The sequence below is a fragment of the Manihot esculenta genome, chromosome 18, assembly GCF_001659605.2.
Source record: "Manihot esculenta cultivar AM560-2 chromosome 18, M.esculenta_v8, whole genome shotgun sequence".
NCBI lineage: Eukaryota > Viridiplantae > Streptophyta > Magnoliopsida > Malpighiales > Euphorbiaceae > Manihot > Manihot esculenta.
In genome coordinates, this window is record NC_035178.2 from 1564464 (window position 1) to 1583215 (window position 18752).

The following is an 18752-nucleotide window of genomic DNA, read 5'->3' on the forward strand; positions in this document are numbered from 1 at the left end:
AAGAACCGATTTTGTTTAATCCGCTTGAAATCCTCTTTGTCGGTTATCCGATTTGGCTCAAATCCAGCTTAATTATACCTTAATTAGGATTTATAGTTTCTAAAACAAGCAATTTCTCTCCTAAATTTTGTAAATGTCCAGGCACCACTCCGGCTCTAAGATCAACAGATTTCTTCTTTTTCTATAGAATAATACTAAGAATTTTATTTTCTTTCATTGCTCAATGCGAGCAATCTTCGAGTGTCCTGAATCATAGAATTACCTTCTTTTTTGTGAGTGACTCTGTATATGGCAGATCTCGACCTTGAAGATTGTTCTTTTACAGGGTTTTTTAATGATCAACTAGGGATATAAAGCTCGCATTTTCCGAAATGGGAAGGAAATCGAAGTCCGGGGGTTGCTGTGGGTGGCTCATTGTGGCTTTAGTATTGTTGTTGGTTGTGATTGCCGTGGTTTACGGTGTTAAAAAGAAATTGGAACCCGATGACGTTATTGTTGTTCCAGGTCCCCCTGGCGCCGTCGAGAAGAAGTATGCCAATGCCCTTAAAGTAGCTGTGCAATTCTTCGATGTACAAAAATGTACTTTCTTGAGCTCAATTTTGTTGTCTTCCTTTGCCATTGCTAATTTCATTATTTGTTTTATTTGATTTATTGATTTGTGCTGCATTAATGCAGCTGGTAAGTTGGAGGATAACAAGATATCCTGGAGAGGGGATTCGGCTCTTCAAGATGGAAGCGAAGCAAAATTGGACCTCTCAAAAGGCATGTATGATGCCGGAGATCATATGAAGTTTGGTTTTCCGATGGCTTTTACTGCCACTGTATTATCCTGGGCCATTCTTGAGTATGGGGATCAAATGGATGCAGTTAATCAGTTGGAAGCCGCTCAAGATTCGCTCCAGTGGATTACTGACTACCTTATCAATGCTCATGCTGAGGCTAATGTGCTCTATATTCAGGTAATATAGCCTTTGAAGTAACTGAGTTTCCAAAAAGTTTTTCTGCATGTTATTTTCGTGGCTCATCCTCATGATACTGAATAGAAAGAATCTAATAGAGTTGTTCAAGTTCTTTCTAGATGTGCCATGAATCCTAATGCGTGATTGAAAATGAATTAAGGACCTATTATTCCACTTTCATATCCTTTATTTGATGTTCTGTACAACCTATTGGTCATGAAACATCAAGCCAATCAAATATTACTTTTTCTTCTCTTTTAATCCATCCTTTGGGACAGGTTGGTGATCCTGAGACAGACCATGGTTGTTGGGAGAGGCCTGAGGACATGAAAGAGAAGAGGCCTCTCACTCAAGTGAACACATCTTCTCCGGGAACAGAGGTTGCAGCTGAAACTGCAGCAGCTATGGCTTCAGCATCACTGGTGTTTAAGAAAAGTGACCCCATATATTCAACCACGCTCCTTGAGCATGCGGAACAATTATTTAGTTTTGCTGATAAACATAGAGCTTCCTATAGTAAGAGCATCCCTGATGTCAAGCCTTATTACAACTCAACAGGATATGGAGATGAGCTCCTGTGGGCTGCTAGCTGGCTGTACCATGCTACAGGGGACAAATTATATCTTCACTATGTGAGTGGGAAAAATGGAAAATACTTTGCAAACTGGGGAAGTCCAAGCTGGTTTAGCTGGGACGATAAGCTAGCGGGAACACAGGTATGTAAATTAAGTACCACCCTACAAAAGCTATTTTTTCCCTAACCTGCTCTTCAATTATTTTCCTATTTACTTCATTCCAAGACAGCCATTTTGATGCTCATTTCATGTGTTTTATTATAAGCATGCCAAAATCTTAATGAATATTAGTTGCATCATGCGTGATGCAGTGTTGCATGATTTCAATTTGTTATGTGAACCATACATTTTTCTGCATATCTTTCTGGAGTTAGCTTACTTTTTTATGTTTATTATGTTTCTTTCAAGTACTTTTGAAACCTCTTACGCTAAATAATGAAGAGAAATTCTCTCATTCTCAGCAATGCTCTGTGCTGGTTAATCTCTTATCAAACAATACTGAGAATGTGAATTTTGCAGACATAAGGATTGCAAATTTCAGATACACTGAAGTAGCTAAGACATAATATATGAAAGTTCAGTGTCTTAGCTGCAGAATAGCATGGATTTTCCTTCTCATATGCTTAAGGAATATATTGAAAGTTCAGTGTCTTAGCTCTTCAGAAGATACCATGTTAATAGAGTTTGTAGATCAAGATCCTCTTCCTTTTTGGAGTCTTTGGTCTTAAGCGTAGCCTGGTTCTTTGAAAAGTTAAATTCCACGTGTTGAAAGGAGGTAATTTATTTTGATGCAGGTTTTGTTGTCCAGATTAACCTTCTTTGGTGAAATAGACTCCTCAAACTCAGTTCTTCAAATGTACAGGAAAACAGCTGAAGCTGTGATGTGCGGCCTGATACCAGATTCTCCGTCTGCCACAACCAGCAGAACTGAAAGTAATGTTCTTCCTTGATAATAATGACTAGGTGCTGTGCAAGTAAGATGCACCAATTACATGCAGTGTTTTCTAACTCTATCTTTTGACCAAGTTCCTAACACCTGTTATTGTTTGCACATAAAATGTCGTTATTATGCTTCAGATCTGATCATTGTAGTCTGTGCTCGATAATCAAGTGTTCTTAAACAATGATGCATATGATCAATTAGGCCCAAGTTTGATTTATGTTTTACCTTTTCCTTGAGTTTGCACAGCTGTTCTGAGGGAATGGTGGCTTCGTTTGTCTTCCCTTGTTGCTCTATTTCATATTTTACTATGGAACTAATGCATTCATATTTACAATCATCCACAATAGTTGATGAGAGATAAAGATACACAGAGGGCGGGTCATAATGTGAAATATACCAAGGAAGATGAGTATCGGTGTCCTTATTTAGATCAATCTAGTATCTAATGCCCTCCACTGTTCTGTAAGGAAATTGGCTATTAGAGACATCTTCACCCTTAAGCAGGGCAATGGCCTTTTTTTTGTGGTGTGTGTAAAGATTCCTAAAAAGCTTAAGAAGAATAAAAGCAACTTTGGATTTTGGACACTAAAGATTACCTTCAAATCACATTTTAACGGATTAAATTCTTTTAGCCAATCAACCTTTGCATGTTCGAATTACCCAGTTTTCTTCTCAGTTGTCAGGTCCCCTCTATATAAAATTTATAGATTCCTTGATGCAGGTGGCCTTTTATGGGTTAGTGAATGGAATGCTCTGCAACATCCTGTTGCTTCTGCATTTTTAGCTGTGCTTTTCAGTGACTACATGCTTACATCAAGGACTACAGAGCTATTATGCGATGGAGAATCATACAAACCAGCAGATCTTCGGAAATTTGCCAAGTCCCAGGTACAGGGGCTATTATTCACAACAGGCTGTAGGATTTCAGAATTGGCTAACTAAATTTTAGTTCCTACTCCTTCCATACTTGATAATATAGTAGTTTTCATCCAGGCTGATTATGTCTTGGGCAAGAATCCTCTGAAAATGAGCTTTCTAGTTGGATATGGTGACAAATACCCAGAATACGTGCACCATAGGGGAGCTTCAATCCCAGATGACGCAACAACTGGCTGCAAAGATGGCTGGAAATGGCTTGATTCAGAGGATCCCAATCCCAACATAGCTGTTGGAGCACTTGTGGGAGGGCCATTCCTAAATGAAACATATATTGATTCTCGGAACAACTCAATGCAAGGGGAACCAAGCACCTATAACAGTGCATTACTTGTTGGATTGCTCTCGAGTCTGGTCACCACCTCTTCAGCAGTTCAATCCTTCACCTAAATCAATCAGGATATTTCTAGTGATAGGTTGTTTGTATTACATGTAGTTGTTACTATCAAGTTTGTTCTTCACTGCCAAACCTGAGTTGGGGTTCTTGTGCAAGGAGCATTCTTTTGCTGTATTTGGAGGAATAATCCTAAATATGAAAATTCTTTCTTTAAAGCTTCAACTCTCAGCTTGTTGCATTATATGTGGTTCATTAGTCTGTTGTTTATAACTGTAGAGGCTATAACCTGTGCGATCTGTCTCTTGATCTGTAATTGAAGCAATACCAGCATAAACTTTTGGGAAGCAACATTTGCGTTAGCTTAATGACAAACCTTTCTGATATCTCCAAGTCTAAACACATTTGTTTATAGATCTAATTACCAGAAATCGTTCTATTTGGTCAAAAATTTCATTGGATTGAGTTATTTAAAAATAGCTTCTTTAAATTAATAGCTTCCTTAAAAAATACGAAAGAAAAAAAAAAAAGAAGGGTACAGATGAGACAGGAAGAAGATGAGTGGATGCGGGTAGAGAAAAGGAGAGATGGGTAGTGAAGGTGTTGAGAGAGACGGAGGTTGAGATTGGAAATTTTGCTGAGACAATAGGAATGCCATCAACAACTGCCCACATGTTTCTCGTCAATCCCATGCTATGCTTATCCAAAACTACAACTCACATGGAAAAGTGGTCGAGCATTATCATTGTCCAGCAGGAAAATGACATTTTGAAGAAATTTTATAATGAAGTAATGATTTTATGTAAAAATTTAATGTGAATTTATAAAATTAATAGTATTTCTTTTTCCATTTTGTCTGATTATTTTCTTAATCACTAGAGCAATTTTTGCTTATGATGACATCTCAAAAACCATAGCACTGTATCCAGCGACTTTCGTTTTTATTAGTTTTTGAGAGATAGTGAATTTTGCCTTTTTTTTTTATTAGCGGTGTTAAATTAGTAAAAATCTCAAGTTTAGATTTGCAGTGATTTTGAGTTGATTTGTTTGATTGATGATTTGCATGGTGGTGGTTTGGGCTTGGTCACTCTGGTTAGCATCCTTTTTATGATGAAATAAGCTTTCAGAAAAAGTGAAGTTACTATTGGCTAGTTTGGATTAATGCATAGAAGGCGCCACAATAGGAAAAGAAATAAAGATAACGATAAAATGGCAAAGGCATCCGCACGTGTAGACTGGGGGGCACTAGCAAGTACATTGGCCCTAGACCTTCGTCCAAGGACACAACTACCCTTTGCCTCTGCACCATAACTTTCTTCTTACCCTTTTGCACACGAGGCATCAATTCTCCACTAAGCCCACTTTGGCCCTTATTGGTACGGTCAAGGACATGTCTCATTGTACTCTCAACGATTTGGTTTTTAAGTTACGGCAATCATAAGATTAACTATTTCAGTAATTGTTTTTTTTTTTAACCATTTTGTTTCTACTACCATAATCAATAATTCCACATGGGTGCATTTGTACTTCATTTCTGTGTGAAAATTTAACATTCCTATTTTTAATTTAGAAAAATAATATATATGTGTGGCATGATAATTTTCTTCTCTCAATTCCTTCAAAGTTTTTTTTTTTTTTTTTTCAAAAAAAACATTTTCATACGGAAGCTATTTTGTTAGGTTGAGAGGGATAAGGCAAATGTTGTTTTCAAACATATATCGTCATTCTTGTTTTGGAGAAAGCAATTTATAACAAACCAGTCGTCAATTCAATATATATTAGCAAATCAAATATCCAAAATTACACAATTAGCAATCACCGACAACACTAATTAACAAAATTAGATAATCATAATTACTAATAAAGAATGATCCACAGCTGACTAAAATTATGAACTGTGGTGGCCATTCCCTTACATCTACATTCTACGTAGCTTCTCTGTATCAATTAATTGTTTTTTTTTTTTTTTTTTGTTTTTTTCTGAAGAAGAGGAAGATCATCAGCTAATTAAGGTCATGGACATAATCCATCATAAATTGGAGCATGTTAACGTGCAATTTCTGACTTTATTGCGTAACCCAGTTGCTGCTCCATCTCCCAACTTAGCTTTGAGGCCCCTGAGTGGCTAGCTTCGTATTCCTGCCCAATTCAATCGCAACCCACAGATCAGCTTCTTATTCAAATATTTAAAAAAAAAAAATGCATAATTGGGGAGATGAGAGGTACCTCAAGCTTGCACATGAGTTCATGGGCAGATTGGGCAGAAACAATAATGTGACGGGCAGATGGAGTGATGAAGCCTTCATCGACAGCCTTGTCAATGAATGACAGAAGTGAGTTGTAGTAGCCATCCACGTTTAATAGCCCTACCTGAAATTAATTTCCGAATGTTAACTCATTAATTTTTAATCATTTTAGCTCCTTCTTCTAACACTTCAATTTTCATTCTTACTGGTTTATCATGGATTCCAAGCTGAGCCCATGTTATGACCTCCAACAATTCTTCCAAGGTTCCATAACCCCCTGTCACATTTAATCTCTTTAATTATTTCTTTCTTACATTTTTTAATTAAACCCAAAAAAAAGTTATATGTAAATATAAATAAAAACCTGGTAGGGCTATAAATGCATCAGCCTGACGAGCCATCTCTGCCTTGCGTTGGTGCATGCCTGATACTGCTCTTACTTCCCCTACTGGTTCCCCTGTTATCTGATTTTTTACATGTAATATTTGCAAATTTTGAGTCAGTATTTTTTTTTTTTTTTTTTCTTATGGGAACTCTTTGGCATGGAAATAAATTCAAATTTTTAGTTACCTCTCTTGGCATAAGAGTCTTGGGTATTACTCTGCAGTGATTGAAATAAACAGTTGAGAAAATAAAATAGTTAGAATTATCATTAAAATTGTAAGATATTGTATTTAATTTCAGTGGGACTGGATTAAAAAATATAAATAATAAGAGAGAGAGAGGTTTACCCCAACACGTGGCGGCCACCATCATAAACAGCTTGGGAGACCAAACCCATCAGACCAATGCTTCCCCCTCCATAAACCAAATCAATGTTCCTTTCGACCTGCAATTATTATTAATATTATTATTTTCTACTAAGAGACGTGTCTGAATCAAAAACTTAGCTAACCCTCAACTCTGCACGCAATTACTAATTTGTACTCCAATTCCAGATAATAAGCAACTGATAAACAAGGAGAGAAAGAGATATGATGTTTCAGAACAGAGGCATGAGGTGATCTCTGTTTTGCTGTACCATAATCTTCAGATGAAGAACACTTGAAGTTTTAACATAAAAAGATGAAGCTTAATGTTAAGAATCAGCCAACCCTTGTCTAAAAAAGAGGGAAAAGCATAATCTCTATGGAGGGTGAGGAGAAGGAGAAGCAAATATATAATAGCTATATACCAGTTGGTGGCCAAGTTGAATAGCAGCAAGCTGGTAGCTAGGATTCTTGCCAGGGCTGCTACCGCAGAAGACGCACACACGTCTGAATCTTGATTTGAGGGAAGGCTGTTGATTTTCCATAACAGGAAATATTAGAAGCCAATATTTATTGCTTGAATTAGGAGAAGAGAGAAGAAGAGGAGAAAGTGTTGGGCAGTAGAGAGAGTAGTCTGTGAGTTGAAAACTAGGCCAAAAGTATGGGAATGATAAGAGGGCTGATTGGTCCCTTTATTTATATCAAAATCATTGCTAGCTCTTCTCCTTTTCTTTTATATCCTGATTTTCTTTCCCTTTTCCTTTTAGTTTAATTTAATTATATCACCAGATTCCTACAAAATAAACAAATGAAAATTATTATTCATAATTAATGTGATGGATCTATTAGGCTTTAAGATTCTTAAGCTATCAGTTAAAAAATAATTATAATTCTGAGTTTTGACTCAAAATCCTAATGGGATGTGAGGGCTCTTACCTAATTAGTAAGACATGCTTTTGTAATATAATTAGTTATTATTAAATAATATATAATTTAGTTTAATATAAAAATCTAGAGAAATTAACTAATTATTGATCTATATATTAAACGAGAATTTTCTTATCATTTAAAATTAATTAGTCCAACATAAGTCATCATTTAAATTAAACGTAAATTCAAATAACATCTGAAATTTAATTGAATTGAAAAAAAAAATTGAAGGCAGTGGGAAAGAGATGAACACAATTTCTGAATGGTGCATAAGAGTTGGACCTACTAGATTGATGATTGTATAATATAACAGCTGTAACGGTGGTTGCCACTCTCCAATGCTCCAGACGTAGACTACACTGGGGTTTCCTTTTAATTCGTTTCGTATTTTTCTTGGCATCTTTTTTTTTTCCTCCATTATTTCTAAATTGGAAAATTTTTTATTTAGTCTATTAATGCAAAGTAAATAATGTAAACTAAATTTTTTTTTAAAAAAAAATCCCCACTTGATTAGCTGCTGTTCTGGAAATCATTTCCCTAAGCCTGTGTGACAGAAAACAAAATAAATCAAGTGGCAGCTTTATAATAATAATTAATGATAATGTAAGCAATTAATAGATGAAATTTTGAAGAGTATGGAAGTAGAGTTATGGGTACATGATCCTTCCACGAGACTGTAATAAGTTTGTGCAAGAGGCTTAGTTGCCAGATTAGAGCATGCCTGGAAGATTCTTTTCCAAGATGGGTGACTTAGATTAGCATCAACCAATTGGATTATTAATGAATTTCCCAATTTTATAATTTTAACTTAAAATCATATAATAGTTAAATATGGGGAATTTGGGTGAAGGACTTGTGGGTCCACGGTTCTAAACATGGAGAGGCTTACAAGTTTTATAGGTCAATCCTTATTCCTTAGCCCACCCTGACCACTGTAGACCGGAGATTTTGATAGCTCAACTATTCAAATTAATGCTAATGATTTTATTTTTAAAAATCTAAAAGTAAATTCTTACTTGTTTTACAAGTAAAAGTTTTAAATAAAAATCAAAATGTGGACATGACGAGCTATATGTATGTGCATATTTTTTTTGTTATTTATTTGCATATTTGGACCACCAAATTAAGTTACTCTTTGCATTGTAGATTTATGATCATCATTCATCATCCATGGGCTGGGACCACTCCTCTTTTGTCTCAGGTAATAATTCTCTATGGGAAGCTCTTTTGCTTTCAATTATTTAATATTTTTATCCTCACTTCACCAGAAATTCCATGAAGTATAATTTATTAAAAATATCAAATTTAATTAAAACAGAAATCGAAAACTAAAATTCAATTTTTAAAAAATTAGAATAGCCGATCCAATTTTAATAATTGTATAACAATAGGGCCTAGATAAAGGTAAACCAATCAATAATGTATCCTTAATTTTCTCCCTCCAACTCGAACATGGGTGACCTCAGACTTGGGAAAAAAAATCAAACCTTTTATTTAATTTATATTATAGATAAAAATATATATATTTTTTGTTGATAATATTTTCTGACGCAAATAAATAAATAATATCATCACATTAATTCTCATTTTAAATTCAAATAAATAAAATAACTAGAATTTTTTTTTTTAAAAAAATTCACTTTATACTTTTAATTAAAAAAATCAATTATGTGGCTTAAAGCAAATACACATAATCTGATATCACTTTTTAGCTACCTGTGTTTGCATGTATGACATGTTACACATTACTAATAAATCAATAATATTCCACCCAAAAAAAGGGATTTCAGTCATTCTGATCGACCACTAATCCTTCATTCCTAATATAAAAAAAAAAAAAAAGTTTAATTAATTAATTAAGCATATGGTTCAAAAGAGGGTTGATCTTTTGGAAGGTGGAAGAAGAAAAAACCTAACTCTCCTCTTTAATTAAAGAAATTTTATAAAAAGGATTAATGGATTTTTCATTTGGATTATCTGCGAGGGATATCAGCCTAAATGACAAGTGTTTTGGGATTAATTAAGCTTATAAATTATTAAATAATTGCTCAGATTTGTCAATCGCCGAAATATATGACCACCTAAAGGGCGACGACGACGTGGCATGGCTCTTTTTTTTTTTCTTTTAAAAGCTGACGTGCATGCATGCATATGATGGCAGAAAAAGAATAAAGTTTATTAATTATATCAGATAAAATATTTTTAAATATTTAATTTCTAAAGAGTTGATTATTTGGAATTTTATCTCAGTGTGTGTGAAAGTAAAATTTATATAAAATTAAAAATTTTATTATAATCTCTCCTTTATATTATTATAAAATTAAAATATATGAAGCTAAATAGATTTAATGATATATAAATTATGGTTTGGTGTGAAATCTTCTGCCTTTCTTTTTTTTACTTTCTCTTTCTCTGATAGAAAATCTTCTGTCTATTTTGGCCCTACGTTGAATTTGGAAGACCTATCATATATAATCTCTCCTTCCACATCATTTACTGGAAATTACTCGGTATACGATGTTTTTTTACTAATTATGAATAAAAATATTTAGTAAATTATTAATTTTATTAATTAATAATACTATGGGAATATTGAATAATTACCCATACTAGACTTCATTCTTACACTGGAAATAAATTTATTTTTAGTGAAATATTAAATAATTTCATTGTATTTTATGCATTTTCAAAATGATTATGAAATTTATTATAGGGAGGTGATATCCTAATTATTTTAATTTGTTTTTAATAATAATTAATACATGGATAATGCTGTTAATCATTATAACCATTATTAATATGCTAAAAATATTTTGAAATTATTTATTTTTAATAATTAATATTGATAATCGCTTACTTTCACATATGTTTTTGGGTCAAGTCAGGACCTATAAAAGTAGATTAGGTCCAGAGCTCGAAACAACTCCGAACAAACTTGCTCGGCAGCTTTGACTCGGACCCAGAATGCATGGCAGACCGAGTGGTACATGAGTTTAAATCCAAAAAAGAGAAAACCAGCCTAATGATAGGATAGAATGAGAAATAGATCAGTTCAGTTCTCCTGCAGCCTTTTCTGCATGCATATTAAAGAGCATTAAATGGCCGTCCAACATAGATAGAAAGACTGACACTACTGTACGTACGGTCCTATCTGATAGAGATGGGTGTCACCGTAGTTGAGAGGTCGTTAAACGTCACTAACAAGTAGGAAGAGATGAATAAAAGGAGAGGAAAATTCTTCTCAAATATCAAACTTACACACACAAAAATTCTATCCTCTAAATCTCAAAATATTAAATATATATACTTTTGCAAGTCTATAATTAAATTCATGCATTTCAGTATTCAAATGAATTGAATCTCACTCATCAATAATGCCAAAAATAAAATATAACTTTTTCAGAAGATATTTTTGGGAAAAAAAATAAAGACATAAATTAAGCATATAAAATATATTAAATTGATAAAATTATTGGAAATTGTAAATTGGGTGTCCAATTGGGCGTGTGTGAAGAGAGAGGGATGCCCACCATCCGACCAATCTAAGCTGTGACTCCGCCGCTCGCACACGTGCGGTTGATTAGATCCAACTGAATTCTTAATATCATGTGTCCTTTTGCAGGAATTATCTTTGTATTTGCGGGACTCATACAGCCTAATCCCATGAGAAAAATATACATGGGACTCAGATGATTTCAACTTCTAATTTTAATTATTTAAATATTATAAATAAACTCAATCGACAGAATGCTACCATCTTAAAAATTATACACTTATAACATAAAAATAAGCCACCATCCGAATTTAATTTATTTTAATTTTAACTATCATTCTCAATTTTAATTTTATATTAGATCAATCTAATTTCGATTTTGAAATATGACATTTTCTTCTACAGATTGATAAATAATTAACAAGTTCACAATTCTTTATACGAATTGAGATATCTATAAAAAAAAAATCCAAACAAAAAGTAATTTTTAGGTTTAGCGCTACGGACTAGTCAAATGATTTCTATGTAGTGAAAGAATTAAAATTATAAGCAGTTACAAATAAATAAACGGCCACGATCAGGTTCAGAAAAGCAAAGCAAAAAAAGAATCCGAAGACCACATAAAACCATTTGCAGCCAAAAAGAGAGGGATTTGCTTAGACATTTAATCGAACAAAGAAAAGAACATCTTTATCCCACCATTCAATTGCTCATTATAATTGTCGAAAGGGAGGTAAATAATATGTTAAGCGATACAAATAATGAAGAATTGGCCAGTGCCACATTAAATTACAACACAAGCAATAATACAAGAAATTAGTAAATCAAAAGAAATCCTGTAATAAAATAGGAAATACAACCACTAAACACTATTTTACAGCTTTTAGGTAAGCTTTACGTGATGCCAAATGATCCCACCGGTGGCCATACCAGCTGGTGGTGGTCTTATTATTACCACAACCCGGTGGTGGAGGCCTAGGCCCCCTATTTCCATTATTAGGTGGTGGTGGTCAGTGAAACCTGCTAGCTCCACCGGATGATGGCTGCATTGGCCACCTATTTGCTCCATGAGGCGGTTGGTGTGGTGGCCTCCTACTCAGCCCACTAGCACCAGATGGAGGTGTCCTACTCACTCTTGTGTCTAATGCAGGATATCTGTCACCCCTTTGTTAGTGGTGGATACAATCTCTAGGATCATTTTGGTTAACCTGCGGAGAGAAACCACCTCCCACCGTTGACCGTGACGATATCTCTTGATAACATATTAAAAATTATAAATTTATTTTAATTAAAGAATGGATCCCATTTAAAAATATATTAAAATATATTTTCACATATCTCAAAAAATATATTAAGGTATATTCTCACATATCTCAAAAGAAAAAAAATAAAAATAAAAAAAAAATTTAAATTTTTTACCAATTTAGAGTTAAAATAAAAAAATTTATCAATTTAAGATTAAAAATAAAATATTTACGAATCTCATTGAACACTTATATAGTAAAAAATAGGACACTAGGCATTATTTTTTAAAAAAAAAAATAAATTGTGGTTACTGTTATTAAACATATGTACAAAAGCACTGAATTAAATAATTAATAAAAAATATATAAATAAGTTAATTAATTAATATAAATATTGAAAATTATAAAAATTAAATTTATTTTTTATTGTACTACTATCTAAAATTATAAAATAAAATTATGTTGTGATTTAAATAATTAATAATAAATTAAGTAATTAATATAAATATTTAAAATTATAAAAATTAAATTTACTTTTTATAATTTATCAAAAATAATAAATTTAATTAATTTATTCTATAATTAGATTAATTAATTAATTTATTTTTTTTAAAAAAATTATAAATAATTCAGTATTTTTTATAACATCAAAATAAATAAATTAGTAATTAATAATTAAAAATTAATTTAAAAAAGTGATCTCGTATATTTTTAATAGCAGAATAATATTATAATTCTAAATATTTTTGTATACCATCTCTTTGCTATTAATTTGTATAGTACTTTTATATATTAAAAATATTTTTATAAAATATAATAATTATTTATAACTAGTTCTAATATTTTATAAAATTATGAAATAACATTAAATGTATATAAAATTACGGGTACTATTTAATTACATAATTATTATATTAATTTATTAAAATAATAAAAAATTTTATTATTAGATAAATATATATGATATGATTGAATTATTTTTATATATTTAATCGCGACAAAAATAAATTTAACCGCACTATAATATTAATTTTATGATTTTAAAATTATACAATATCAGTAATTTTTTATTTAAATATTAATAATAAAATATATTAAATACTAATATGTTAAAATTATAAAAATATTTATTATTATAAAAATATAATATAAATAATATTATTAAATTAATATAATATAAATATATTATTATAATATATTAATAATAAAAAAAATAAATCTCCTTACGCCACTCTAAATGGGACTACATCATTATTTATTTTTCTTTATTTTTAAAAATGGCTTTGAACGGTGAGCCATTTAATTTTTTTATTATTATTTTTAATTATTAAAATATTATAATAATATAAATTAATTAATATATTATTTTATATTATATTAATTTAATAATTTTATTTTTATAATATTTTTCAATAATAAATTTTTTTATAATATATTTTATTAATTTTAATATATTATTATAATAATATTATAATTAAATAATACTAATTATAAATTTATTTATCTGTTATTAAATACATGTAAATAATATTGAATTAATTAATTAATTAATATAAATGTTTAAAATTATAAAAATTAAATTTATTTTTTATTTTATTGTTATTATACACCCGTACATAATCATAAAATAATATTAATTAAATAGCACTGTAAATAACTACAGAATAATATTAATTTTATAACACTAAAATTATATAGGGTCAATAATATTTTTAATTTAAATATTAATAATAAAATATAAAATTATAGAATAAAATTATGTTATAATTAAATATTATACGTAAACACTCTATTGTTTATAATTCATTAAAAATAATAAATTTAATTAATTTATTCTATAGTTAAATTAATTTATTTATTTCTTTTTGATAAATTATAAATAATTTAGTATTTTATATAACATTTAATAGTAAAATAATATAATAAATTTAAACATTTTAATAAGTTTAAACATTTTATGTGATTATTGGATTGTTTATAATTTATTATAAAGAAAAAATAAATAAATTAAATAATTAATTGAGTGAAAAAATTTTGTATACGTTAGGATGATATTATAATTCTAAATATTTTTATGTATAATTAATAATAATACTCTTATATATTAAAAATATTTTTACAAAATATAATAACTATTTTTAACTGATTTTAGTATTTTAAATAATTATTAAATAATATTATTATGTGATTAAATGTGTATAAGATTACTGATAATATTTAATTACAGTATTATTATATTAATTTATTAAAATAATAAAAAAATTTATTATTAAATAAATATATACGATACGATTGAATTATTTTTATACATTTAATCGTAATCAAATTATTTTTATACATTTAATTACAATATAATATTAATTTTATAACTCTAAAATTATATAATACCAATAATTTTTTATTTAAAAATTAATGATAAAATCTATTAACTATTATTATATTAAAATTATAAAAAAATATTTATTATTATAAAAATATAATATAAATAATATTTTTAAATTAATATAATATAAATATTTTATTATAATATATTAATAATTAAAAAATAAAAAAAATAAATCATGGAGTGGCGTCAGGCCACAATTTTTTTTCAAAAAAAAAAAGCGTCTTTATAAAAAGCATTTGAGATAAATTCACCAATATTTTGTTCTCAATTGATAATTTTTTTAATTTTTAACCTTAAATCGGTAAAAAGTCTGAGTTTTTTTTTTAAAAGGGACTTTTTCTTTAAAGAGATTTCTTCTTCATTCGCATCTCTTATCTATTCATATTATTTTAATTCATAAATTTTATCTATCCATATTACTCTAATTCATAGATCTTACCTATCCATATTACTCTAGGTCATAGATTCCACCAAAAGCATCTAGACTTTTAACTATCTTTTTTCATTTTGTAGATCCCTTTCTCAAATCGAGTATTGAAAGACCATATGATGGAACAAGAGGAAAACAACCTAATAAGTGGCCCCATCTGTAGGGACGAATGAGATTTTACTGTCTCTGAAATCCTCAAACTTACTCATTGAGATTCACATGAAGATCTAAAAGATTATATCCAAGAGGATGGCTCGCGGTTTGCTACAATCCAGCCAAAAAGAATTTTATTCACAGAATCTTTAAAAGACTCATATGGGTAATTATTTTAAATCTGTGTTCTGGGCATTTTGTTTTATAACTCCATGTATGCCTTTTTTTTCATCCCTAGTATCTAATTACATCTTGCTATTAATAATAAAACAGAAATAGAACATAAAAGAAAAAAAAAAAGAAAAGAAAATCGCATAGGCGTGATGAGAAAATCGCTAGTGATGTTCTAAGATCTAGAAGAAGGTAGGGTTTTCTCTATGTGAGTGAGTTTAACCTGAATAGTTCACACTTTTCTCTTTTATTTTTTTATTTTCTTGTCTTTTAGTGACGCATAACCGCCATTATATTATAGTGTCACCTGTTAGTATCATGCTATCATACAGAATCGTACGTACGGATGTACCTATTTTTTCACCATCGTCGGGCGGCCATTTAATTCTCCTCTGGCGCTCGTGCTAATAGGTTCGTGGCATAGTTGGGCCGTTCTCCTACTCTCCCATCACGTCAATGAGTTGGGTCTTTCTTTGATGAGGCCGAGACTGCTCATTAGTTATTCCATGATTAATGAGGGGGTAAATCCCGAAGTCTCAATTATGACAACGCGGCCCTAGGAAAACTCTCATCAAAACATATTTTCTTCGCCTTTACCCATTTCAAATTCGTATTCTCGACTTTTCTTCTTGCTTTGCTCCCGACAACCCATTCTCTCTTGCCTTTGCAATCTCTGCTCCAAGGTCTTCCCTTCTCAATTTCTTCTCCAGCGAGTATATCGATATCTCCATCTATAGGATTATCGATATCTCCATCTATAGGATTAGGGCTTTTCTTTGCAATGAGAGGATTGTTCTTCCCAACCCAGTTTCAGCGGGCTTGGTAGACTCCTCGGCTATTCCTAGTGGATCAGATCTGCTTTTTTCGAATGACCTCTGTACGGAAAAAGTATGACGTTGAGAAGTGCATGTTCATATCTAACCTCCAGGACTGCCGTAAAGCTGGTATCGTCAATGATTATTTTCTTGTTCTTTCCTTTTTAGTTTTATTTTTTCTATTACTCTGAGTTCTGACTTGTGTTGTTTTTTCTTTTTCAGCTTCTGCTTCGCCCATGGACATCCTTAAATTGCCGAAGGTTTTCAACTTGTCTAGAGAAAGCATGAAGGCCACGCTGAAAGCCTTCAAGGCTAGCAAGTCCGTGGCGTGACCCAGGAAGTCTTTCAGGTTGTCGTCCTTGCTTCTGCGAGCCGGACTCATGCCCCTGCTTCTGCCCGGGCCTTGACGCTTGCTGCCGGGGGCTCTCGTAGCCTCAAAGGCTTCTGCTCTTGGTAAGACGCCGACCTCGACCAAGTTCTCGGCGGCTCCAAATGGACCTCTAAAGAGCCTATTAATTTAAATATGTAAATAAGTGATAATACCTTACAAAATTTTAATAATATTTAAATTTAAATTTATAAATTATTAGCGTGTTAGGAGATTTACGAATGGAGTTGTTCATGTTCTGACTCAAACATCTCATTCTTTATCAGGCTCTATGAGATAGTCTATTTGATCGCATTCTTTTATTTTTTATGTTTTGCAGTAATTGATAAGTTTTTAAAAAATAAAATGAAAAACGCAGTTTGTGTTTTTTGGGGGGACATAACTTCCCACTTAAAAAAGCATAAATGATGTGGATTGTGGATTGTGGATTTTGCCTTCCGATGCCCATTGGGCAAGCATTACGCAGTCCATTGATTTCAACGGAAGGCTTTCAAGCTCATAAAACAAGCCCATTTTTTTTCTTATAATTATCATCCATGATTTTTTTTTAATTTAAATTTTTTTAAAAATTAATACATTGTATCATTTTGTAAAAAATTCTTTTTTTTTTCAAAATAAAACATATATTAAATTATAGTTTAATTTATAAGTAAAACCTACACATCAACATGTATTTTTGAAAAACAAATTATTTAATAATTAGATTTAAAACATTTAAAAATCAGTCCTTATTATAAAGCATTACTATTTTTTATTAATAATATGGTCTGTATTATTTTACTCTTTGAATATCTAGTGATGAGTCAAGCATGGCAGCTTGGTGAGAGAAAGGGAGAGGGAAAAGGAAATTGTGAGCATTTGGGAAAAAGAAGTCGCAGCAACAAATTTGCAGGTTTTGCTACTTTACCATCGTCTCTATGCTCGTTTGAAAGGGTTTATTTATGAGTTCTTTCTTTGTTTTCATTATCCCTTTCTCTGTTTTTTGAGCAGAGAAATGATTTGTTTTCTTTTCTTTTCTTTTGAGAAGCTTTCCAATGATGGTTTTCTCTTATCGTTAGAGCAGCTTCTTTTTATTTTTCTTTCATCCTTTGTTGTTTTCCTTAGATTCTTCATTTTCCCTTTAGATTCAAGTTTGCATGTTGAGGGATTCTGCTTGATTTGTTGTTGTGTTGTCAAGGATTTTGATTAGTTGCTGGAGAGAGTACTGTGTTGTGTTGATGTGATATTTGGAGACAGAGCCATTATATCCGCTCCTGTATACCGTGTCTGGTTGAGCTCTGCCACATCCTCTCCTCTTGTGGTCTGTTGAGTGGTCGTTTTTCCCTAATCTCTTTAGTTTGATTATATTTACTTGTGTTTTTTTTGTGTCTAAATACATAATCATTTGCGGTGATGAATTAGTGGCGACAAGGAGAAATGGAGTTTGATCGGTGACTTCATTGACGCGGTGGCAGTATTTTCAGTTTTGATGGAGTCTGTAAAGCGGTGGATTCTAGATTTATTGTGTTTTTTCGTTTTGATTTTTGAGTGGTTCGATTAAATATGATTCAATTATCTGTTTGATTTGATTTATTTTAGTTTTTTTATTGATTTTTTTTCTATTTTTTATTTTATTAAATACATTTGCTAAAATATCTTATATATAATTTATTGGATTTGGTTTAAAATGCAATATGTATTATGCATTGTTAAAAAAAAATCATAGCAGCTTAGTCGGCAGGAGTATAAAATTTGAAATTTAATTCTTTCTATTTATTTAGTTTAAAATATTCATTTTAACCGGAAAAGACTACATTATTGAATTCTTTAAATAAGTAATATAATAGGAGTGAATAGATTTTAATTTTATAAGAATTAAAGCTTCATTTTTTTTATATTTTTTAATATTTAATATATTTAGTAAATTTAATTAATAAAAAATATTTTTTTAATTAAAAAATATTTTTTTTAAAAAAAGTTATTTTTGATGTCTTTAAATATTTATTATAATTTCTGTGTAT

The 18752-nt window shown here is 30.6% G+C and overlaps 2 protein-coding genes and 1 long non-coding RNA gene across 3 annotated transcripts; 2 read left to right on the forward strand and 1 right to left on the reverse strand.

Annotated features, from left to right (window-relative positions):
- The first annotated feature begins 37 nt into the window (after positions 1 to 37).
- LOC110606413 (endoglucanase 10) lies at positions 38 to 3970 on the forward strand. The gene is made up of 6 exons (XM_021745211.2): positions 38 to 579; positions 676 to 959; positions 1238 to 1675; positions 2329 to 2467; positions 3199 to 3365; positions 3471 to 3970. Exons 1-6 carry the CDS (start codon positions 372 to 374, stop codon positions 3801 to 3803), a joined length of 1569 nt encoding a protein of 522 aa, XP_021600903.1. The 5' UTR covers positions 38 to 371; the 3' UTR covers positions 3804 to 3970.
- A 1522-nt stretch (positions 3971 to 5492) lies between these two features.
- On the reverse strand, positions 5493 to 7432 carry LOC110606124 (cytokinin riboside 5'-monophosphate phosphoribohydrolase LOG1). Its single transcript, XM_021744886.2, has 7 exons — positions 7168 to 7432; positions 6725 to 6822; positions 6564 to 6594; positions 6358 to 6457; positions 6200 to 6270; positions 5974 to 6117; positions 5493 to 5886 (listed from the first exon to the last, which is right to left on the reverse strand). The coding sequence occupies exons 1-7, from the start codon at positions 7285 to 7287 to the stop codon at positions 5794 to 5796; spliced, it is 657 nt and encodes a 218-aa protein (XP_021600578.1). The 5' UTR covers positions 7288 to 7432; the 3' UTR covers positions 5493 to 5793.
- Positions 7433 to 17508: 10076 nt separating this feature from the next.
- Positions 17509 to 18324, forward strand: LOC110607088. The gene is made up of 3 exons (XR_002486615.2): positions 17509 to 17644; positions 17930 to 18052; positions 18154 to 18324. It is a non-coding gene; the product is annotated as an uncharacterized LOC110607088 (long non-coding RNA).
- The last annotated feature ends 428 nt before the right edge of the window (positions 18325 to 18752 follow it).